The sequence below is a fragment of the Catharus ustulatus genome, chromosome 5 (genome assembly GCF_009819885.2).
Source record: "Catharus ustulatus isolate bCatUst1 chromosome 5, bCatUst1.pri.v2, whole genome shotgun sequence".
NCBI classification, from domain to species: domain Eukaryota; kingdom Metazoa; phylum Chordata; class Aves; order Passeriformes; family Turdidae; genus Catharus; species Catharus ustulatus.
This window is the reverse complement of record NC_046225.1, coordinates 27,015,708-27,039,541: the sequence shown is the minus strand read 5'-3', so window position 1 is coordinate 27,039,541 and position 23,834 is coordinate 27,015,708. Positions and strand designations below refer to the sequence as shown.

Genomic DNA, 23,834 nt, shown 5'->3' with positions numbered 1-23,834 from the left:
GGATGGCTCATTAGCAGATATCATCTCCCATGGAGATAAGGATCACTGCCCCCACCCTCAACAGATGGTGATAGAATAGATACCTTTTATCACACTCTGTATTGCAATGTGCGGCTTATAATCAGGTGCAGCTTATATATGCACAAAGAATGAAAAATTGCCAACACCCGGAGATGCGGCTTATAGTCAGTGCGGCTTATAATCGTGAAATTACTGTAATTCACTGTCTCTTTTTTTCTTTTCATAAAGCAAGAAATTATCTTTTTTCTTTCCAGTATCTTTTTTTTCCCAAAGTATTAATAGCTAGAAACCACTTTGAGAGAAAATACTGCTGTCATGCATGTATTACATCTCCTTTTGATACAAGCAATGAACATTAATTTGAATGTATCCCAAAATCCATTTTCCACTTATACTTACGTCAACTTTAATCTTTTAATATGGCCTGGCATCACAGGAACATAGAGCATTTTGACTCCTTGGACAACCATCGTTGGTTCAATTCCATATTTCTCCTGGAATTCACAAATTAAAACTTGTTAAAAGACTAGAACAGCTGCCCAAACCAGCAGATACTACTGCTGCTAATACAGCTGATTACTCAAATCCATAGGATCCAAACCAGAAAATCTGCTAATGCATGGATGATGACAAAGTTTTATTAAGATACATTTGGGCCAACTGAATTAACAAGGAATTTGAAAACAGGCTTGGATGCATTTACTTACAGACATTCCCACTGAAATTAGTTATTACTAAAATTATTCTGGTTTGAACAGTAACTTGATGGAAACAAAAAAGAAAACAAAACACAATTAAACAATCCAAAATAAGAAACTCCTTTCCTCTTATCTTCTATTAACCCAAGACAGTAGATAACTTACTCTGACAGCATTTATGAAGTCCAACAGAGTAAAATCCTCTTTCCCATAAATTGTCCACCTGTCCCAAATGGTAAATGATATCCCATTTCTGTTTTAAAAAGTGAAAGGTTGTTACTTTAGAATGTGAACTCAGTCATTGCCTTTAAAAGTGTATTGATGAACTGCCATGTCTCCTTAGCTATGTGCTGTTTAATCTTGAGCAAAAATCTCTTCCCTCTCTGCTGCCATTTCTCCAGCCCTCTGACCTTGCTAAGCATAAGACACAGTAAGACCTCTAAGTAAATGTGGTATCTGACAGCGAAGTTTACTGAGTTTTCAGACCTACTGAAAAATAGCTCTTGTATTGAACAAGATGCAAAAGCACATCTGGGATGTTTCCTAAGAACTATGCCACACATCTACCTTCTCTAGATTTTTAAAGTCTCACAAGTAACAGCTTCCACTGAAAACCAAACTAAGCCTTTAAACCCACTACTTATAAAATTAGGACAAATTAATATAGACTGCATTTTCCAAACAGGAAATTCTTGGGCAACTCATTACGGGACACCCGTGGCAGTATAACAAGGATCACTAACACCTCTAGCAGGATACAGTAAGTGGATAGCAGAATTTGATAGCAAGGATGAAGCAATTCATCATCTTCCAAGTTCAAACAACAAAAAAATACCCTTGAATATCCAGAATGCTTAACTGGAGTATGGCCACAAACTGTGTTTCCATCATAGCTCTGCTATGTGAGCGCATAAGACCTTAAAGTGGATATCTGGATTTAATAACTATTCAACCTTTACACTTGTTGGAATGGCTCAGCAAGTTCTAAGCATCAATTAGTAGGTTTTCCAAATATTGTCCTTGCCCTTCTGCCATTGTCCTTCCTACCTGATTTCTGTTCTTCTTACTTCAGCAGTTTCTGTAAAGACCATTATGGGAATGGCTAGGTTCAGAAAACAGTTCTTGTATGCTTCAGCTGGGTAGCCACCCACAACTTTGATGAGTTCCAGTGCAACCTGCAGTAAATTAGAATTTACTTATTACATTTTAGTGTTATCAACTCTAGTGTAGTTTAGAGGCCAGCAATTACCAAGGAAGTTGTTAATGAGATCAGCCTTTGTCCAATCAGCAGAGTAAATAACATAGAAATGCAACCCAGTATGCCACAGAAATAAATTCTGTTGCAGCCAAGGGAAATACTTAAAATATTCAAAACTGTTCTTAATGTTGTACTCTTCCAAAATTTGGTTTATGCAATCTCCACAAAGCACGAGGTTCTGTTGAGATACATGAATGTGAACTGCTACAGAACAGATCCTTTCCACTCTTGGCAGTGGCATTCTGATGGAAATCAGTATTAATGGCTGAAAACAAATCAAAATGCTGAATTCCAACCAATCTTTTTGTGCTGCAAATCAAAAATAAAAGTACCCAAGGCTCACCATGTTAAGCAAACTTCCCTTTTCGACCACTCAGGAGCCACTCCAGCAGCCACACTCACACCACCAAAGACTTTCACTGCTGGGACTGAATCCCCTTCACAGTGGGCAGCTTCTCAACCACTGCTTCACTACTCATCCCACTCTCACAGCCAGACAAGGTTTCTTTGCTTGCTAGCCCCTGAGTTTCACTTAGCAGACTATCAGACTTCTGGATTCTTTAAGCAATTTTATCATGGTAGCAACAGAATAACAACTCAAGCTGATGCCTTGGAGTAGGGGCCATGAACAAAGGACTACCTGGGCTTTTGTACCCTCACAGTCTGTGTGCTCAACAGTACAGGGTCTTCCAGCTCAGTGCTCAGCTCCTGCTGTGTCTCTGAGCGTCCAATCACTGGGCTGGGCCACAGGTCCCCGTGCCCGTTGTTGTGCAAAGGGTCAGCATTCGTTCACAACCTCTTGCCTGAGGCTCCCACCCATAGCTCAATCTTCAGCTGGCATTGCAGCTCCATACCGAGCTACCTGCACTACATTCCTCAACAACCACATCTAGAACCAAGCATAACCTTTCCTATTGGTACATAAGAAATAAATCCATTTCTTTAAATGAGCCTCTGTCAGGGTAGCAGTAGTCAATACCCAGACAACAGCAGTTTTAGGCAAGAAACAGTAACAGAAAGAAATACACATTTTAAAAATCAATCTCACCAGCCCTGATACTGCAGCAGTTGCTGTTGCAATGGCAGGAATAATCTTCCCTGCAATGCGCTTTGTTTTGAACCGATCTGCTGGTTCAATGTTGTACATCTTGGCTCGCAGGTTTGATGCTGCTGTTACAAAATCTATGTGCCCATTGCTATCATCATCTTTCTCAAAGGAGATGGGCTTCATTTGCAAGTCAGCTGCTCATAAAGAAAATAAAAGAGAGCAAAAATGATTATTAGAAAACTGAAGATGTCATAAATATAATTTAAAGGAATTAGAACCTTAACAAATTACAATTTTCACATCCTGGAGCTTGGTGCCTTTCTTGTTTTCCAATGCAAGGAAATACCACTTGCTAAAAGTGAATAATGAAATAAACATCAACAGAGCTCTGTAATTTTACTTTCTTTGCACCACCAAGAATAGATTTTGAACATTCCTATAGATGTTTCTCATACATCCCACCTCACTAAAGCTCCATGTTGTGAGAATTCCATTTTAAACCTTAGTTTATCTGCAAAAAATTCAGAATATGGACTCAGTAGTATTGGAGTCAGAGTTTTGGGTTGACACACCATGAGATGAGTTAGGGATAAGATAATCTCTCTCCCAGATTCATGGGCTAAAAAAGTTGGCATGTAGTTGTTGCCCAGTGACCTCTTCATGTGGCCAGGCACAAAAATGGGATGTGAGCATCCTCATTTTAAATCTAGGAGATGCTGAGAACGACTCTTAACAGTCTTTACAATTTAGGATCATTTCAGATTGAGAGCTCTAAGTAGTGACTCTCGGCCTTCTCATGCCAGAATCCCTTGCAGTCCATCTGGGATCCAGACAGCACCCTACCCCTCCTTAAGAGTTCAATTCCTCCCTGCTGCCCGCTTGCTGTCATCAGTGTTGTGATTACAGTAATTTCACGAATACAAGCTGCACCGTTTTGACCAAAATTTTGCTCCCATACCGGAAATGCGGCTAATATTCAGGTGCGGCCAATATGTGAATAATTTTCTGACATTTTCAACCCTGGGAGTGCAAACCAAGTCAGTGCAAACTGCAAAGTCGAGCTCCTGCCAGTAAAACCCTGCATTTATGCGGTTGTTACAAATTGATACTCTGTTGCGCGGCGGGTGGAGCTGCTCCGTGCAGGCAGCACAGGGGGTGGGGAAGGCGGGGCAGCTCTCTCCTGCTGGCCCCACGGCTCGGGGGAAGCAGGGACAGCTCTCTCCTGCTGGCCCCACAGCTCGGAGGAGGCAGGGGCAGCTCTCTCCTGCTGGCCCCACGGCTTGGAGGAGGCAGGGGCTCTCTCCTGCTGGCCCCGTGGCTCAGGGGAAGCAGAGGTAGCTCTCTCCTGCTGGCCCCGCGGCTCAGGGGAAGCAGGGGCAGCTCTCTCCTGCTGGCCCCGTGGCTCGGGGGAAGCAGGGGCTCTCTCTCTGCTTGGCCCTGCAGCTCGGGGGGCTCCCATCCCCGCGTGCCGCCGCCGCAGGAGCAGGCAGGCTCCATCCCCGGCTCCCATCGCCGCCACAGGTGCTGGCGGGCTCTGTGCCCCCCCTGCCGCCGCGGGGCAGCACCGGGCCGGGGTGACCGAGCCCAGCAGTGGCGGCGGCCAGCCCCGAGCGGTCCTGCCAAGTGGCAGCGCCAAGCTGGGCCACCCAGCCCTGTTGGCAGCCCCGAGCCCTCATGGCCCAAGCCGAGCCAGTAAACTCCGCCCTGCTGCGGTTCTGTTACTAATTGGCAACTTTGTTGCACGCAGGTCCTCGCTGCGAACAACAGAGCGGCTTATACTCAGGTGCGGCTAATTTATGGACAAAAAACCAAAATGTTTGCCAACACCCGGCAATGTGGCTTATACTCAGTGCAGCTTGTATTCGTGAATTTACTGTACAAGCAAGTGTACGAGGAAGCCCTAAAACTTCCAGGAATCTCAGAAATACCCTATCAGTCTGACAGGGTAATGTCAAGCAACAGGACAGGTATCTGCATGGCACTTCAGAGGTGCCAGCTGATACATAGGTATCAGCTCTACTTCTTGCAGAATTCCACAACTGCTTCATCAAAAAACCTGAATGTCACTAGTGGAAAATACAAATGCAGGATTACTAAACTATAAAGTTGGTTTGCTCTACTCACTTTCCAGAACTTCATTGGATAGTATAGACTTCTCCAGCTGAAAAACAGCATTTCTTTCATCCTCACTGCTGACAGGAATATGATCTGGTTTTCTTGCAGTTTCATCAGTCTGTACAACCTGCAAGTGTGTGCAGTGCTTAAGTAATAAAATACATGAACTTTATACAGCACAAGTGTCAAGTGTACTAAATTTCCTGTCTTCCTTGCAGGCTTTCCTCCCCAGCTCACGAGAAGCATGGATTTACTGGACCAAGTTGAGCCACAAGCTTCTAAGACCATTAAAGGACAGGAGCATCTCTCATATGAGGAGAAGCTGAGAGAGCTGTGGTGGCTCATAGTGGAAAATACAAGGGTCAGTGGGATGTTATCAATGCGTGCAAGTATCTCATGGGGGGGAAGTACAGAGAGCACAGCTAAACTCTTTTCACTGTGCCCAGTGACAGCACGAGGGCACAGACTGAAGCACATAAAATTCCCTAAGAAACATACAAAAATACTTCAAAGAAAAAGAAACAAACAAAAACATCCCAGACAAAACTGTGAGGAGGGTTGAACACTGGCACAGTTAGCAGGGAGAGGTTGTGGAGACTCTATTCTCAGAGATATTCATAACCCAGTGGTTAGGATGAGCAGGTCCTTGATGACCTGCTCTAGCTGCCCCTGCTTAAGCAAGAGGATTGAACTAGGTGGTCTTCAGGGGTTCCCTCTAACCTTAACACACTCTTATTTCCACAAAACACATTGTACAGTAATTTCATGAAAACAAGCCGCACTGTTTTGACCAAAATTTTGCTCTCATACCGTGAAAGCGGCTAATATTCAGGTGCGGCCAATATGTGAATAATTTTCTGACATTTTCAACCGTGGGAGTGCAAACCAAGTCAGTGCAAACCGCAAAGTCGAGCTCCTGCCAGTAAAACCCTGCATTTACGCGGTTGTTACAAATTGATACTCTGTTGTGCGGCAGGTGGAGCTGCTCTGTGCAGGCAGCACAGGGGGTGGGGAAGGCGGGGCAGCTCTCTCCTGCTGGCCCCGCGGCTCGGGGGAGGCAGGGACAGCTCTCTCCGCTTGGCCCCACAGCTCAGGGGAGGCAGGGACAGCTCTCTCCGCTTGGCCCCGCGGCTCGGAGGAGGCAGGGGCAGCTCTTTTCTGCTGGCCCCGCAGCTCGGGGGAAGGCGGGCAACTCTCTCTGCTTGGCCCCGCGGCTCGGGGGGCTCCCGTCCCCACGTGCCACCGCTGCAGGAGCAGGCAGGCTCCATCCCCGGCTCCCATGGCCGCCGCAGGTGCCGGCGGGCTCTGTGCCCCCCCTGCCTCCGTGGGGCAGCGCCAGGCCGGGGTGACCAAGCCCAGCGGCGGTGGCGGCCAGCCCCGAGCATCCCCGCCGAGCGGCAGCGCCAAGCTGGGCCACCCAGCCCTGTCGGCAGCCCCGAGCCCTCATGGCCCGAGCCAAGCCAGTAAACCCCGCCCCGCCGCGATTCTGTTACTAATTGGCAATTTTGTTGCACCCGGGTCCTCGCTGTGAACACAGAGCGGCTTATACTCGGGTGCGGCTTATTTATGGACAAAAACCGAAATGTTTGCCAACACCTGGCGATGCGGCTTATACTCAGTGCGGCTTGTATTCGTGAATTTACTGTAATTTGTGTTTATTTCTCAATAGTACCAATGCAGTAGTTAGAGATGTCAGATACTGTTTGTGGAATATTTTTTCTTTAAATTAAATATCAGACTTACTTTGTTTGAAGGTCTAAACTCTGGTACCTTCACAGATGAAATAATCCCCAAAATGGTTTCCTCTGACAAGTCCTGTTATGGTTTTGAAGAAAAACAATTTAAATTCACATCAACCCAATAAAAACCTTGTAAAGAGATCGTAAATACAATAGGATTTCAAAGACTACTAGACCCAAAAAGTCTCACAGATATTCAATGATGTTTCAGCCAAATGTCACAAGTAAAACACCAAATGACAATTCATTTGCCACAGTAAACCAGAGCAGTATGAAGTGCCTACTTGAAAACTGAACAGAAGTGGAAACCTGACTTACAGGAAGGTCCAATTAGAAAACAAACAAGAAAAAACAAAGGATAAGTAATGCAGAGGCTGTAAGCAGTAAAAAAAACCAAACAAACCTATGGCATAGCTAAGAAACTTAGTTTTTTACAAAGCCTTAAAGAGATTTTTCTTTCAGTTCAGTAGTTATATTGCATGAAAATAATAATTCCTAAGGCTCAGTGCTTACTGAAAATATTCAATACACTACTGATTTCTTCTCCAGGTTAGGGATTTAAATAAAGAAAATAAATATAACCAACTGCCAAACAGCCATTGCTGAAGCATAGATTACTGTAAGAATCACTTTAATCAGCTCGTGAAAAGAACTGGCCAAAACTGAAGACCAAGTTAAGTTAAGGGAACACTGTTAAAGTCTGGATTACCTTTTCTGTGAAAGGAACACAGTATACTGTTGCAAAGAGTTTTGCTGTGCTCACGATGAAACCATAGTGCCTAAAGAAAAAAGCATTATTTTTGGTTGGTTGTTTTTTCTATTCAGCTGCCCAAAGCTTTGCAATCCTGTTCAAGATCTTGAACAAGCATACCGAGAAACAGAATTTCCATCCTTCAGTGTACACAGTACAAAATAATACATTTTGAGTGACTCAGAAGTTGTCCCCAGAATTAAGCAAATTTTGATGAGTGGAGAGTTATTTAATGAAAACCGTATTCTCCTTAACCTCTGTAGTCAAGCAAACAATTAAACTTGTTCACATGACATCAATATGATAAAAAGCTTAATGTCAGAATTCAGTATTTACCATGACATCAGTTTCCACTCAAACTAAAAAGGGTGATCCAGTTACTCAAACCATTGTAGATATACAGCAGATAAGAGCTTTTTAATCCATCAACGACATAAATTTTTAAAATTTTGAGTAATACCCAAGCCATCTACATCAGACCCAAATTGTGATGAACAAGAAAAGTAGTCCCCTTCAGTAGGTCATTTGGCACATCCTACATTTTATGATGCAGACAGGGGGCAGGGAGGTGTGAAAGCAACAACTCAGTAATTCTGCAGCCATTTAAGACATGAAATGGGCTGTTCTAAGCCATTTCACTTTAGATGTAAAAACAGTACCCTCCAATCCCATGTCAGTGAAAGTTAAATTATCTGCAGTGAAAGCATTTGACAGCTCACCGAATCTGCCACAGGATAAGACTGTGCACTAACACCTATCAATTCCAGTCCAACTTCCAGGGCTATAAAGCCACTGCCTTGCACTTCCTGCTTTGAGTTTTATAGGATTCTATATAATGCATCTGGGAAAGTACCATACTTACAAAGGATCATTAAATTCAAACTTCACAGGGAAAGGAGGCCTCTTTGGTGACTGCCAAAACAAACCTGGTAGGAAAACAGACTTCAGATGTAATCCTAAAGAACCAGGAGCAGCAACAACATGACATACGCCAGGAATTTTCAATAGGCAAAAAGGGGTCTTTGTACTTACTTCCATCTTTTAATCGTGTATCAAGAGGAAATGAATGAAGGAGCTGAAGAGCCTAGAGAAAAAGTCAGAGAGGCTTTAGTACTTTGTCATATAGACTGACATGACCACACTAAACCAAGACTGTCTAGCTGAAGTACAGTAATTTCACGATTATAAGCTGCACCTGATTATAAGCCGCACTTCTGGGTGTCGGCAACTTTTCGTTCTTTGGCCATATATAAGCCGCACCGGATTATAAGCCGCACTTTCGTTAGCGGCAAGGACCCGCGTGCAACAAAGTAACAAATTAGTAACCCCACGATCGCAGGGTTTATTGGCAGGTACTCAATTTGCAAACATTTTTCACAGATAGGGGTAGCCTTTAAACGCAGCATAAAAACTAAAAAAAAAATACAGAGAAAAATCACTCACTTTTATTAAACCTGCCAGCTCTGCTCCCAGGTGAGGTGAGGGCACGACCCAGGGGGGAGAGGGCAGCGGGGCCAGGCAGACCGGGGCCCTGCTGCCCTGGGCTGTCGGAGGCGGTGGGGGTTGCAGGCAGGAAAGTTTCCTGGCAAGCGGCGGAGCCCCCCGAGCGCCACACCGGCCCGCTGCTCGGTGGTCGGGCTGGTGCCCTGCCCCGGGCGCTGCATGGCAGCGGGCAGGAGCACGGAGCCCAGGCCCGCCGGTGTTGGGGGCTGCGAGCCTGGTGGAGCCGCTTAGAGGGGCCCTGCAGGCGGAGGTGCCACCGCCTGGTCGCTGCCCCACCACCTGGGGCTGGGGAGCGCCACTGCTGCCCTACCACCTGGGGCCAGGTGGGGCTCCAGCTCAGCTCATAGCTGCTGCGGGCTCGCATTTCCGGGTTGGGAAATTTCCGAACTTTGTTCATATAGTGGTTGCTCCTGAGTGTAAGCTGCACTTCCGGGTTGCACCCAAAATTTTAGTCCAAATGATGCAGCTTATAATCGTGAAATTACTGTAATTTAAAGAGCTAAGAAAATGATGAAACACCTTTCTCAAGATGGACAGTTTAAAGACAAGTATTACTAGATAGAGTGCTTGCCCATTTCATTCACAGAATAGAGATGACAATGTCACCTCATCTGTACAAAGACCAAGCAAGGCATTTAATCCAAGAAGCAAAGTATTCTCCCCCACCTTACTGCCACTTCAGGATTTTTGCATATGCATTCACAGTTTGTTCTCAATGTGACAACTACCACCAGGGATTCTGTATGCACAGGAATGTTTATTAATCCACAACATCCCAATCCCATCTTTCCTACAAAATTACAAAATACTTTAAGTGATACTGTGGACCAGACTCTCAGAATGACTGGCTCTTATTTCAGAAGAATCTTTGAGAAAATCAGGGTTACAAAGGTGAGTTCAGTAATGGGAGTTTAGTGTGGGAAACAAAAACTCATTGCCTAATAAAAGACATCTGATAATCCTGATACTTTGGAAAACACTGGAAAAATGCCAAGAAAACTGCATGGAGACTACTGAACAGAATGCTAAGTGTGAGTTAATAAACCAGACCTAGAGTGCTATAATAGAAAGGAATGCAGCTAAACCAGACCTAGAAGTGCTATAGTAGAAAGGAATGCAGCACTTTTAGGTTTCAAATATAGTTTGTTATTTATGAAGAGATGGACGTGAGTGCAAAGACTTGGACAATTTATTATTAGGACCTCCAAGTTTTCCAAAATTTTCATCAGTCTACTGCTACCTCATTTATAGGTCTTACCTACCTTATGGCCAAAATACTTTTCAAATTTTACTCTTGCTAGTTCTACACATTGAGTCCAACTTCGGGGTCTTCTACTAAGAGTTTTAATAACATGAAAACAGCCTTCCAAGCTCTCTCCTGATTTTATTCTCTAGATAAAGAAACATGAAAATGTTAAAACAGACAAGATTCCTTCAAATGCAGTCAAACAGTAAATGCTTTTATTAATCCATAGGCAAGAAGAAACAGCAAGTTTACTTTATGAAATATCCTTTATGCGCTCCTCTCCACTGGGGCTTTTTCCCCATGTACTTCCACCAGCCCTTCGGACCACAGGCTATTACAGACTCACAAGAAAAAGTAGTAAATAATTTCAATCTAATTTTTTACTACTTGAACTCACTTCAAACTCAGTCTTATTTTTCCCCAGCTAGTTACATATCAGTGTGGCACACACTAATCACACACTAGCAGTGTCTCAGTCTTTCTGGTATTTCTACATCGTGTAGAAAGCCCATGAGCTGGAGAAGCTTTTAATTATGAGACACATCAGAAATACTGTTCATATGATCAACTAATGACTCGGCCAAGTAAGTCTTCAGGTTTTCTGAAAAAAGTCAGAAACTAACACTAATCTCATTGGCCTTAAATAGAAACAAAATCCATAAAGCAGTTTAAACCCTCTATTTTACCCTGGCAACATTCCCTTACCTGTAAAACTTCTTCTGCTGATGGATAGGTTTGCCAGAACTTGTTAAACAATGAAGGCTTGTGAGAAAATGAACTTTCAAACTGTAAAATAAAAAGAACAAATGCGACATTATGCAGTAAGTGTATCAGATGCCCACATTTCCAAACACACATGGAGTTGTGCTGAATGCCAGAAAGGTTAATCCATTACCTTATCTCTTGCCCACTGTATCGTATGCTCAATAGCAGCTGGGAAAGACTTCAAGGTGCAAAAAGGTATTTCTTCCTCTGGTGGATCCCGCTGTAATTAAGGAGTGTTGCATGTCAATGCATGCTTATCCAGGTTAATTGCTAATAATAGCACCAAGAACTAGTACACTACATAAGCTAAAAACGCTGCTGTTATAAAATATGAAGCATTTTTTTATGCTTAGAAATCTTTTTTATGAACATTGGCTAGAATTGTCAATTCTTCTTTAAACTCAACACTGGAAAGCACAACTGAACTGTAAAACATAAACAACAGGTGAAATTGCCAGCCAGTTTTTCCAAGATGTGCAGCTGGCATTCACGTACACTTTCAACATGAAACATGCCCTGTCACTCAAGGCCAGAAAGACTTCTTTTATGGACCCTAACAAGACAACTACGATGCTCAAAATTCTCTGTGTCCACACAGCACTATTTCATGGTACTCTCAACCAGCGAATTTCTCCACAAGAACTTAAAACAGAGGGATACAGCAGGTAGTGTCTATCAGGAATACAGCCTGAAGGTTCATTTACCCCTTTCCTATTCGAACAGAACTGTTATATATGCTTGTAAAGAACTGTTCATATTTTATTTCCTGTGAGTTTCTCTTCAGAAACAAAGTACGGTAATTTCACGATTATAAGCTGCACTGAGTATAAGCTGCACGTCCGGGTGCCAGAAACTTTTCGTTCTTTGTCCATACGTAAGCCGCACGTTACAATACAGAGTGTGAGAAAAGGTATCTATTCTATCGCCATCTGTTGAGGGTGGGGGCAGTGATCCTTATCTCAACAGCAGATATTCTGCTAATGGGCCATTCATTGAAACCAGGTGGGGCATTGTTCTTTATCTTTTCACAACCCATCCTTCCTCCAGGGAGTCATTTTCTGCTAATGGCCCATTGAGTCCCACTGTGTGACTGATAAAATTACTTCATCCCATTGGAAGTTGCTCCAGCCACGGGGAAAGAGCCCAACATTTCTTACCAAAATAAAAACAGAGTTTTTGGGACACTAAGGAAGCCCCTTTCTCCACTGGACTCCAGAGGAAAACCGGATTTCTCCACATCACCACTGGACCTTCAGAGGGAAACTGCACCTTCTACAGGAGCACTGCTCCAACTGAATCACATCTGTCACTGCAAGAGGACTACAACCACCACTTAATGGGACTGCTACCAACACCCTGCCTGATGGGGTGTCAGGTTGTACTCTGACATTGTCAGGGCTTGGAATTTGTTTCTTTGTAGTACTGTATTTCTATTTTAATTTCCCTAGTAAAGAACTGTTATTCCTAATTCCCCTATCTTTGCTTGAAAGCCCCTTGATTTCAAAATTACAGTAATTTGGAGAGAGGGGGTTTACATTCTCCATTTCAAAGAGAGGTTCCTGCCTTTCTCAGCAGACACCTGTCCTCCAAACTAAAACAGCAACTTTTTGTTCTTTGTCTGTATATAAGCCGCACCTGATTATAAGCCGCACTTTGGGTTCGCACCAAAATTTTAGTCAAAATGGTGCAGCTTATAATAGTGAAATTACTGTAATTATTTCCTAACAGTACTGTTCTTCAGCAGCTCAAATAGGCCAGTTATTTTAGAAAGACAATAAAAATGATCAAAGAATAAGAGAGCATCATGGGACAAGCTACAGAAGGTGAGCGATGGTCTTGAAAGACTTACATGACTATTGTAGGACTCTGTCAGATGGGGCACAATAACTTCTGTGTGTCCTTTTGTTCCCATAGTTCCAGAGTCTATAAGAGGACGCAGGTTTGCTACACAACGACTGACATGGAAAGACACAGTCTATCAGAGCACAGAACAATCTTTACATTCCTGCCTTGCAAACATTACTGGAGTGCAACCAGAGTTGTCTCTAGGCATTTTCAAAAGAGTGGAAAGCTTACACCAAACTCAGGAAAAAAGGGATTAATAAGAATTATTCAGGTTAGATCAGGAGAGACCATACACCTCAGCATGTGTAGATTACAAGTATTAGAAATTACTTCTAAATGTCAATATCTCTACTTTTAACTTTAAATACATATTTTATGCTTAAATAATTCAACTTTACAACTGCCAGAGTATTCTCATCCTCATCAGAAATTAACAGTTGTCCTTGCTTCCCTTCCACCCCCTACCTATCAATGTATCTCCTGGCTTCAACATTGTCCAAAGCAGTCACAATCACATCTTGCTTGGTGTAGAATTCATCACTGTAAGTGTTCTCAGTGGCTGGACAAACTTTATTAATATCCGAATCAATCTTTATGTAAGGATTGATGTTCAGAGTTGCTTCTGCTGCAGTGTAGCTCTTAGGTTTCTGAAAACATAAATACAGAGAGCAGCAATATGCAGATAGAGAACATCAGGGACACAGAAATATGGACTTCATTTACTTATCAGTGAATTTTTTCTGTTCAATGTTACTATGCAAAACATAAAACAAATTACATTTTTAATCATATGCCTCCCTCACTGATAAATATCTTATTAATCTAGTCTTATTTTTTGTTTTAAAGTGCTTAAATGGTTTATCAAGTACAGTAATTTCACTACTATAAGGTGCACCGGATTATAAGGCGCACTTCCGGGCGTCGGCAAATTTCCGAGCTATTGCCGATATATAAGGCGCATCGGACTATAAAGCGCACTTTTTTCTGCAGCGAGGATCCACCGCCGGCTCCCCCCACGCGGTTACTGACCAAGGCCCTGCCTCCACCCGGCAGCTGCAGCACCACAGGCCCACCTGTACCCGGTAGGAGCAGCACCGCGGGCCCGCGCCGGGCTCGCCTGTACCCTGCAGCCGCGTTGCCGCGGGTTCTCCTGCACCCGGCAGCCACAGGCCCCCCTATACCCGGCAGCCGTGGTGCCGCGGGCCCCCAGGCTCACCTGCACCCGGTGGCCACGGGCCCCCGAGCCCGCCTATACCCGGCAGAAGTGGCGCAGCGGGCCCCCGGGCCCGCCTGCACCCAGCAGCCACGGCCCCACGACCCCGCCTCCCTCTGGCAGCCACAGCCCTGCCGGCTCCCACTGCGGCTTGCGGCTCACACTTACGGGTTGGCAAATTTCCAAACTTTGTCCATATATAAGGCGCACCGGACTATAAGATGCACTTCCGGGTTCGGGCCAAAATTTTAGTCAAAAGGGTGCGCCTTATAGTTGTGAAATTACTGTAATTGAAACTGAGGTCACATGCTGCTTCTCATAAAAATTTCATCAAAAGAAGGGAGCTCCTGACTGTCTGACAATAAACCCATCAGTAACTCTGTCTGTGCAACACAGACATCAAGCACCTGCGAATAATCACATTACTACAAGGTATTTCCCACAAAATCTATTTCAGTTTAGCTTGTGAAACTGAGTTCTTTCTACCCGACATTCTAGCCATACCACAACTATCTAGGGATCAGCATTCATGCCTGCGGCTTCTAAAAGCTTGCAGGGTTCACTTTCCATTTATCTGTCCATCCAAAGTGCAATCTGTTCCCAGATTTGCTGCACATAAACAGGAAGCAGAAAATTCAACTGTTGGGTTTTGAGCAGGGGAAACCGTTTTCCACATTGCTGTCAAGATCTAAGCCACCTTCTTTATTTTGTGCTCTGTTTGCAAGTATGGGGATGATCTCTCTGTTTCTAAAGAGCTAACAGCTCCTGTGTTATGTATTTACTGAATGTACATGTTGGGCTTTTTCAAAACTATTTACCAGCTTAGTGAAAACTGAATTAAGTCAGAAGACATCAGCTTTGGCAATCAGCAGCAGCACTATTGAGCTCTATTAAGAACACTTCTGCCAGCACTATATATTTTTTCTTGTTTTATTTTCCCCAAATTTCAATGGCATAGTAGAGCATTTCTGACATAATAACCCATGGCAGGCTCTTAGCAATACAGTACTCATCCAACTGTCAAGTTCGAGAGACTTCATTAGTCAAAAAAGCACCAGTACAAATTAAGATTAGACAAGACAATTCTACTCAACTGATACTAGTGGTAAGTTGGATGCCATTAGAGTTCTAGGCACTGCTTAAAAAAAATCCTAGATATCATTAATAGCCTTTAAGTATTTTTTCTGGACAGAAGGACAGACATTCACAAGTTCAGCTCTCTGTGGGGACACAGGACTGGGAAATACAATAATCCAGAAAATTTACTCCATAAGAAAGCCTACCTGTATGTGATGAGGTCGAAAAAGAAACTGTCTGTTCAGATTGGATTTCTCTATCAAATCTGGATCTGTAATTGTAACCTAAGTCACAAAGGGTAAAATCAACAGGTGAAGTTACAATTTAAGTGTAACACTGAACAATGGTTTTGATGAAATTTCTATAGACACTTGTCAAAACAAAACACTGTTATTGGCATCCACTGTGGCAAAAACTCTCCTTATACTGACTAAATTTTGTTTTAAAATCAAAATACAGCAAGACTGCTCCAATTGTATTCTGTTTCTAATTGCACACCCTTCTATGCCAAGGTCACTGTATCCTCTGCGCAGAGATCAACAGGAAATAAGACTTAGGCTTTCAACAATTTTAGTGGTCTAATTATTTAATTCTTCCCTGTCACGTTACTTCTAATGAGAAGTAAGGTTAACAGGCGACTTACCAATCCTTTGTCTTGCCCAGTACCAACACCAAGAAGTGCAAAGTTTTTCAGCATTTCACAGCCTATTGCTCCACAGCCAACCTAAAGAACATTATATTTGCAGAATCAGAAATGTAAGTGGAAACCACAAAGACAAGTACCACTGCAATCATGGACCTTTTATTCTGCCGTAGCACATATCAGAGCTGCCCTCATGTATTTTGAGGACAGTGGGCATTAGCTGTAAGCAACAAAGCACTTGCAAACCATGTAACAGTGTGTCATACTCACCAAGAAAACATTCAAATCATGGAGCTTCTGGCAGAGAGAATCTCCAATACAAGCTCTCAAGGCATCGTATCTATCTCCCCTATGCAGGCACAGAAGACAAAAACAGGAGACTTCAAGGTAGTCAGGTACTTCATGGTAGTACCACTGATGCCAAACTGCACTTTGACATGAACTAAGCAAGTCAGAGTCTATAATTCCTGTTCATCCCATGCTGAAATAGGACACACATTCTTAACCCCAAACCTGTCCCTCCAGCAAACAGTACTAAATGAGTTTTAAAAGATATCTATGCCTGCTAGACATTCACATGTGAATAGCACATAAGCCAGCAGACTGTAGTAGTTATATTTACCGTGGGAGAAACTCCTCAGAGCCCACTTTCTCTAGAGGTGTTACAATGTCTAACACATCTATATATAGCTGTAAAAAAAAATGAAAAAAAGAAAAAATCCAATAAAAATCTGTGAAAAACATTAATGTTATTTTAATTTTAAAACTACTTTGTGTGAACAACAGAGTCTAGAAACTTAGAAGCACTACGTTTTTACTGTCAGTGGAAGACTACACAGCATCTGATACCTTACAGTTCACTTCACAATTTTAGTGGACAGGAAAAAGTACTTGGACACAGGGGGGGAAAAACATTCACTCAAACATGTGAACTGCAAGTTTTTGACTTCAGACAGCCTACATAGGTAACTGTGAAGATTGTGATGTTTTTTAATCCAATTGTACTCTGACATTTATTCTGAGAGTCTGAAAGCCCTGCTCTTATGTACAGTAGCTTAAGCTGGTATCTGCACTATATCACACTTTTGCATCCATGCAGTGACAAGCCAATGCTCTTTTTGCTGGTGTGGAAAAACAAGGTGCTGTCTGAACCTCAAATACAAAAATGTTCACTAAAACTGGCTGTACTTTTATTGTACACCTAAAAATACTACTTTTTTAAATACAGTTCTAAATTTTTTTTTTTTTTTTAGTTCCATGTTATAGAAATTGTTCAGGTTACTCTGATCACACAGCATTTATACACAAATGTCCATTCATAAGATGTCAAAATAACCATCAAAAATCAAGACAGCCTTACCCACTGCTGCAATGGGGAAAATTTTCCTGTTACTGCTTTCAGGACTTCCTGGCTAGCAACACCACCCACTGCTGCAGCCAAAGGAGGTAGAAATCCCTGGGCAGTCCTAGACAGCCATTTCACCACATCTCCATTCACCTGAGGCTGAAAAGTAAGACACAGGAATAGGTTTACCCCCTCAGTGAACAAGTCACTGTTTGATAGTTTCACTGACTATTATTCTTCAGTAAAAGACAGATTATTTCACTCTGACTAGCAAAAAACTTTTCAGTCAAGACAGATCCACCATATACCCTGTATTTGTCATATGTATTTGTCTAAAAACTGGATTCACATTGCCACAGGATCAGCCTTCATGTCAGGTCAACATTCAGTTGAACCCATGCTGAAATCCCATTCTGTTTCCTCATATGGCTTTCAGACAGCCAGTTGATCCATCTAAAGATGGATTCAAAGGTCAGAACACGGACCACCAACTAAAGCATGACCTTTAGGCAAGTAAATGATCACATTAAAAAGCTACTCATAATGACAACAATTCCTTACTCACTTTGTTTTCCAGTGTTTCACTTATAGACATGGCTATTTTCAGCATTTCCTCAGCATCTTGAAGGCATCTAGACACCAGGGTAGAAACAATAATGATCAGTTACACACTCCAGAGTTCTTCTAGAAACATAACCAATGGAAGAAAAAAGCAATGGGTACAGTAGGAAGTTTGCAATCTCACATTATCCTTAACATTGAGCATTCAAGATGTACTTCTAAATATTAGAGTTAGCTCAAGAACAGGAGTCTCAGTGGAAAAGCCCATGTGCAAGTACGGTCTTAAGATTTACACTTTTTAAGTAATTTTGTCTCATTTAACACAAAATTACACACATCAAGAACTACAGTTGAATTAAGAATACTGAAAATTAAACCCAAATCATTCAGATCATTTTTTTAAAAAATCCATGAACTACAAGATAATTTAGGATCATTGAAACAACTTTTCCATATCAACCCCACATTGGGATTGATGTGAAGAAACTAGAATAGAGAAGGCCTTCCTCCAGAAGTATCTTCTGCCTATCTGGGCCCAGAAAATGTCATTGCTATATTGAGAAAGCCTTGTTATACACCCAGACAAACATCAGGTAACATTTTTCATCTTTCCATTTGTACGTGGTCTGTCAGGTACCAGACAGGGAAGGTACCATGCTGCACAGCCAGCCAGTACACAAAAAGGAGAGATCTGTCTGATTCAAGGCTTGGCAAACACAGAACTGTTGCTTTACCCAATGTTTGGTCTGCGACCAAAGTTCTCCTGGAAGTGGTTCAAGGCAAGCATGGCAACATGGATCTGTAAAGGTGCCTGTTGAGACAGCAACAGCTGTTGATCAGTTACAAACTAGTGAGAAATGAAGTACAAAAAACAACTATCTGAACTCTTCTGTTACCATTTCATTTCCTGTCTCTGAAGTACTATGCTCAAAAAAAGTTTTAAAATAACATTAAAAAGCAAATTTGAAATACCCTTTATTAATGTTTTTAAAAACATTATTACGTATTGCTCAGTAATGCAATGCCCTTCACACATATTCAGCATCCACATCAACTAAGTCCAAATGAAGAGTCCCGAAAAGAATACAGAGATGAAATTGGAAAGTATGTGAATCTTCTTTTAGCTAGACATTAAAATGCATTGAATTTTGCCAAACATCAATAACAAAGCCTAGCATTAAGAGTAAAAAGTAGAAGTTATATTATTCTAAACATAAAGCTACAGATAACAATCCATGTATTTTTACTATGAGAGGACTTATGCCCAAATCCCCACATGCTAATTACCTCAGGCTTGCTAAAATCTGCAACAACGCATAATGGGATTTGTTATCTGCTTCTCCAGTTGTTCCTGGAAAACACAATGACAAACAACACATTACTTAAGAGCACAACAGCCACTGCTACCTGACAAAACAATAACTCTTCCTATAGAGATTAAGAAATAAGTATCATTTCTGACTAGCCATTGCTCTCTTCATTATTCACAACACATTAGATGCTAAAAATAATTATGTTTTGATTACAATAGAACTGCAAGTTCTATCAAAAATGGTTAGAAAGATGTTTCACATCCTAGTGGCAAGATTCATCTTTAAATGGGTGTGATTTTTTGGGGCTGCCCTGTGCAAAGTCCCAAAAGCTTGAGTCCATGATCCTCGTGAGCCCCTTCCAAAAAAAAGGACATTCTATAATTCTAGGAAACATGTACATGCTGAACTCTGCTTCCAGTGCTCAGAGCATTAACGCCTGAGAACCCAGCTCTGTCAAGCACACACTTACAAAGTAACACATCTTGGGCATCTTCACTTGCACAGCTATGCCTCCATGCAGGTAAGGCTCCATCCCTGATGTATCACCAATGCTGAAGGAATAAGGTGACACCACTGAAAAGAGAATAAACAGTGACAAATACTTCAAAGTATCATTGGATGCTACAGTTCTGTATGCAAAGAAGTGGCAATTTGCCAGTGCTTTCTGTGCTGCAATTTTGCAGCAGGCAACCTTGTTTTGAAAGCATAAGCAAAGCTGATCCTCCTAACAGGATTAACAGAAACTAGCAGAGGGACAAAGTATTGGTTTCACATGATCTGTTATGAAATGAGCTTTTTTAAGTGGCAGCAGATTTAACAAGAATTCTGATGACCACAGCTCTGTAACAAAAATGAAATCATGTTTAATTTTCTTTAGGCTGTGCACAGCAGTGTCCAGTATTAACTCTCTGAGTAGGATTTTAGTCCTGTGACAAGAACTACAGGCAATCAAAAAAAGGCAGCTGGAGCATTTGGCCCCATCTTGCCCCTCATGGCAGCAAACTAAAACCAAAAGCTAAGCCATGAACAGGAGGATGGCACTGACTGTAGGATCAGTTCTAGCAAAATGCAAGGGTTCAGAGGAAACAGATTCAAGCACATGTTTCAAGGGTACTGTTTCCTCTCTCAGACCACAGAATAGTTAAAAGCCAGCAAACAACCCTCACGCACTTGCCCTCTCTTCTGCTCCAGACATTCAGATCTCGGAACTAGAAAATTCCCCAGCATCCAAAAGGAACTAAGTAGAATGCCTTGAGACATGCACGAAGTAGAATAAAGCAGAGTAGATATGAATCATGAAAATAATCTCAAAAGCTTTCTTAGAATGTTGTCAATGCATCCCTGACTTAAATTGTCACCCAAAAAAAGCTACAAGGCCAACAGTGACATACCAAGTGGCATCCAAAACTACAACAGAAGAACAGGCATTTTGGGACCCTCCAAATACCAAACCAGTTTCATCAGCAGAAAAATGATAGTCAGCTCAGAGGCTGCCAACTAGATTCCACATATTGAGCTGAGCAATTCCATTGGTTCCTTAAGCAGCAAGATGAGCTCAGGCAGATGTTACTAAGTGGAAATGCCATCAAAACAACACCAAGAAGACCTTTGCAACAAAAAGCAATTTTTTTTGTGCAAGCTCACTGGAAGTCTGCACAACCCAGCACTCCTCTGACTATGATAACTAACACTGCAATGGCTAAATCAGACCAGAAGATAAGTACCTTGCAAATGAGTAAGCAGCAGTTTACCTGTTATTTGGTGTGTGGATCCATTCAAGCATGACATTCCATTAACTTCCCGAAAGGTTAAGAACTGTCCTGTTTCAAGCCTGTGTGGATGATTTTCAAGGCAAGTGACAATACCAGGATTTGACTGAAATAAAAAATAGCAGTCAGCAAGGAGGAAAGTGTCTCGTGCAAAGGGGTCACGTTGTATTTCAGGCACATTGACTCTGCTGAAACCACAGTATCTTATCCTTTTAACATCTCATTTCTGTCACAGTAAGAGTATTACCTATGACAACTTTTTCAGTCCTACAATTTTCAATTTAACAGTGTTTCTTCAACACAAACTTTCTCATTTTCACCATTTCCAGTTCTCGGTATGTTAGCAAACTGCATTTGCTAGTTCTCAGCAATCAAATCCATTGTTATGTTCTGAAACAGTAGCAGATTTATCCAATTTTTCCAAAATAAAAATAGTCCCCATGTGCAAAGAAATTTTCAGAGGCATTAGAAATAGTTTTGTGTATGGTCCTTATTACTCCATGCTTTCTTTCTGTGTTATCCTTAGAAAGGACATCCAAAATCATTCTTGTAAGTTTGGAAGCTTAAAAAGCTGGACAGCATACAGGAGAGACACAGCTTCAGCCGGTCACAGACAAGCTTACACTGCAGGAATCTCAGACAACACCTCATCCTGTTACAGGATGCGATGCCAACCTGACATGCACACAGAGACCTCACTGAAGTCTGAACACAGTTCATCAAGACCTCGAGCTGCACCTCAGGCTGGAGGACTTGCAAGCAAGCCTGGCCTGTAAAGTCTCTTCTCATCCCTTCCTGAGTCCCCAGTATAAAAAAGATTTCAGTTATGTGGCATAGAACTTAATTACAGTGGACCACATTCTCTGTGGACAATGAACAATGGCAAAGGGGTTGACTGGAGAAAATTCTGCTCTGATTTAGGGACACAGTGCCACCTTGACCCTGTCTACAGGACAAGAACAGTCACTCAATGGCACTGAATTTTAATTCTCATCAGTTTTACACTTCAGAGTGGAAGAAGATACAACTAAATTTAAGTATCAGATTATTAAACACAGGATGCATATACAAATATATATTCATTCTTTGACTTGGCAGGTAATCAGCACAAGTCATGAAACTTAGCAATGTAATCCTTAAGTAATCAATGAGAACAATCAAGTCATCCATTCCCTTTTAAAGACACTAAGGGACAGGTTACCCAAATCATTATATCATAAACTTTAATCCAGACCAAACCAAACCTGCTGTACAACCCCTCCTACACTGGTTATTATTATATCTAGACTGAGATAGGATAAAAAACTTGCTGCTGGATGAATGAGCTTACTGTCTGGACTTCTAGAACTGAAAAAAGGACCTAAAGTAATTTCCCTTTATAAAACAATAATACAAGATTAAATGGACATCCTAACATTCTGCACTGGAAGTATTAGCAATAATATCTCCTTCTCATTTTCTCTGCTTTGGTAGATTAAAACAAACATTTCAATTTATTTTCAAAATACCCCCTTGATCTCCTTGACTATTCCAGCAGCCCACCTTTAAGTGCTGCAGTTTCTTATAAAAAGGGCTCTTTTCACACCTATTTTCAGGCTTCCTTAGAAGACTTACCCTATTCCCACACCAAAGTTACATCCTCTTCTTTCTACATCCCCCCATTTCTTTCCCTCTCTCTCCAATTAAAAAAATCAGTATTGTGTGTTACATCACAAGTAACAACCAGGAGGCAAGGGTAAAAACCAAGTAACCAAAGTAACTTTGTTTGTTCTATAGCGCCAATTTTAAATTGCTTAGCAATAAAAAATTGCTTGAGCAGACTGCTCAAATGAAGCACTCTGGCACTCTCCTTTTCAAAGAGTCCTTTTAAAAACAGTTAAAGTAACACAATTACTTTTGTCCCTTACTTGTGTTATATTTGAAATGAAGATCTCCTTTGGCTCCTCTCCTGTTGAATCCAGCACTTCAAATTCATCACCAAAGTCACAAAACAAACGTGAACATACTCCATACACATCTGCACTGATGAACTACAAGAGAAAGTAAAAATCAGGAGTATCCCTAAAACAGCACAACCCAAAGATACGATGCCTCACACTGGACCTTGTTGAACACCAGTAGGTTTAATTCTACAGAGGAAACCCATTGTGTACTCAGGTCACTGACTACATAGCACAGCGCTGAAAACAGACCTTAAACCTGCAGGAGCATTTCTGAGCCCATTCACAACACAGGAGTAACAACATCCCTACACAGTGAAATGCTGCCAATTCTACTTCTCTTACATTCAGCCTCAGCATGTCCTTCAGTCTCAGCACATTCTTCCTATTTTGAGAACCACTTTGAGTTAACACTGAAAATTATTTCTTTAACACAGCTGCTTTTTAATTAAGGACCAAGCTGCAATTACCTGTGATGATATCAAAATAATACCAGTAGCAGCACTGTATTCCCAAAACTCCTGCTACTCCGTCAACATGCCATCTGCATTGAACTATATACCTCATAACCAACTTTCTCCATTTTTGAAAAGAACACCCTGAAGGGGCCAGAATGCCCACTGTAGAGATTATTCATGCATTGCATTTTTTTTATTACCTTAACAGGTGGCTGCTGAGAATGACAGAAGTCATTAATCTTCTTCTGCAGCAACAGACTTACTTCAGTCAATATGACACACTGTGAACAAGAACAGAAATACTTCTAAGACACTGAAAGCAATCAGTATCTTCAGGCCATGGGAAAACTTAGTACCTGGAGTAAGTTACTTAGGTGTCCTGACTCCTACCCTCCACGCTTAAGAGAAAAAGTCTTGAGTAAGTTTTCTCATTAAAGCATATTGGTTACCACCTCACAAGTTCTGGAAACAAAATGAGTAAGAGCAGGAACAACAAATTCTCAGGTTTTTGTTTGGTTGGTTGATT

General features: G+C 41.9%; 1 protein-coding gene across 1 annotated transcript in view; it reads right to left on the bottom strand.

Moving 5' to 3' along the window:
- The window catches only part of UBA6 (ubiquitin like modifier activating enzyme 6), a 33,352-nt gene that overhangs the window by 2,058 nt on the left and 7,460 nt on the right, over window positions 1-23,834 (bottom strand). The window contains 27 exon segments of the mRNA XM_033060306.2: window positions 421-515; window positions 885-972; window positions 1,767-1,894; window positions 3,026-3,219; window positions 5,150-5,267; window positions 6,884-6,955; window positions 7,589-7,658; window positions 8,493-8,556; window positions 8,663-8,714; window positions 10,396-10,524; window positions 11,085-11,165; window positions 11,275-11,364; window positions 12,994-13,099; window positions 13,455-13,636; window positions 15,486-15,563; window positions 15,923-16,003; window positions 16,193-16,271; window positions 16,545-16,612; window positions 17,283-17,426; window positions 17,833-17,899; window positions 18,563-18,639; window positions 19,116-19,151; window positions 19,153-19,179; window positions 19,611-19,714; window positions 20,893-21,016; window positions 22,818-22,940; window positions 23,509-23,589. Of these exon segments, the coding sequence (XP_032916197.1) occupies window positions 421-515; window positions 885-972; window positions 1,767-1,894; window positions 3,026-3,219; window positions 5,150-5,267; window positions 6,884-6,955; window positions 7,589-7,658; window positions 8,493-8,556; window positions 8,663-8,714; window positions 10,396-10,524; window positions 11,085-11,165; window positions 11,275-11,364; window positions 12,994-13,099; window positions 13,455-13,636; window positions 15,486-15,563; window positions 15,923-16,003; window positions 16,193-16,271; window positions 16,545-16,612; window positions 17,283-17,426; window positions 17,833-17,899; window positions 18,563-18,639; window positions 19,116-19,151; window positions 19,153-19,179; window positions 19,611-19,714; window positions 20,893-21,016; window positions 22,818-22,940; window positions 23,509-23,589 (2,558 nt within the window).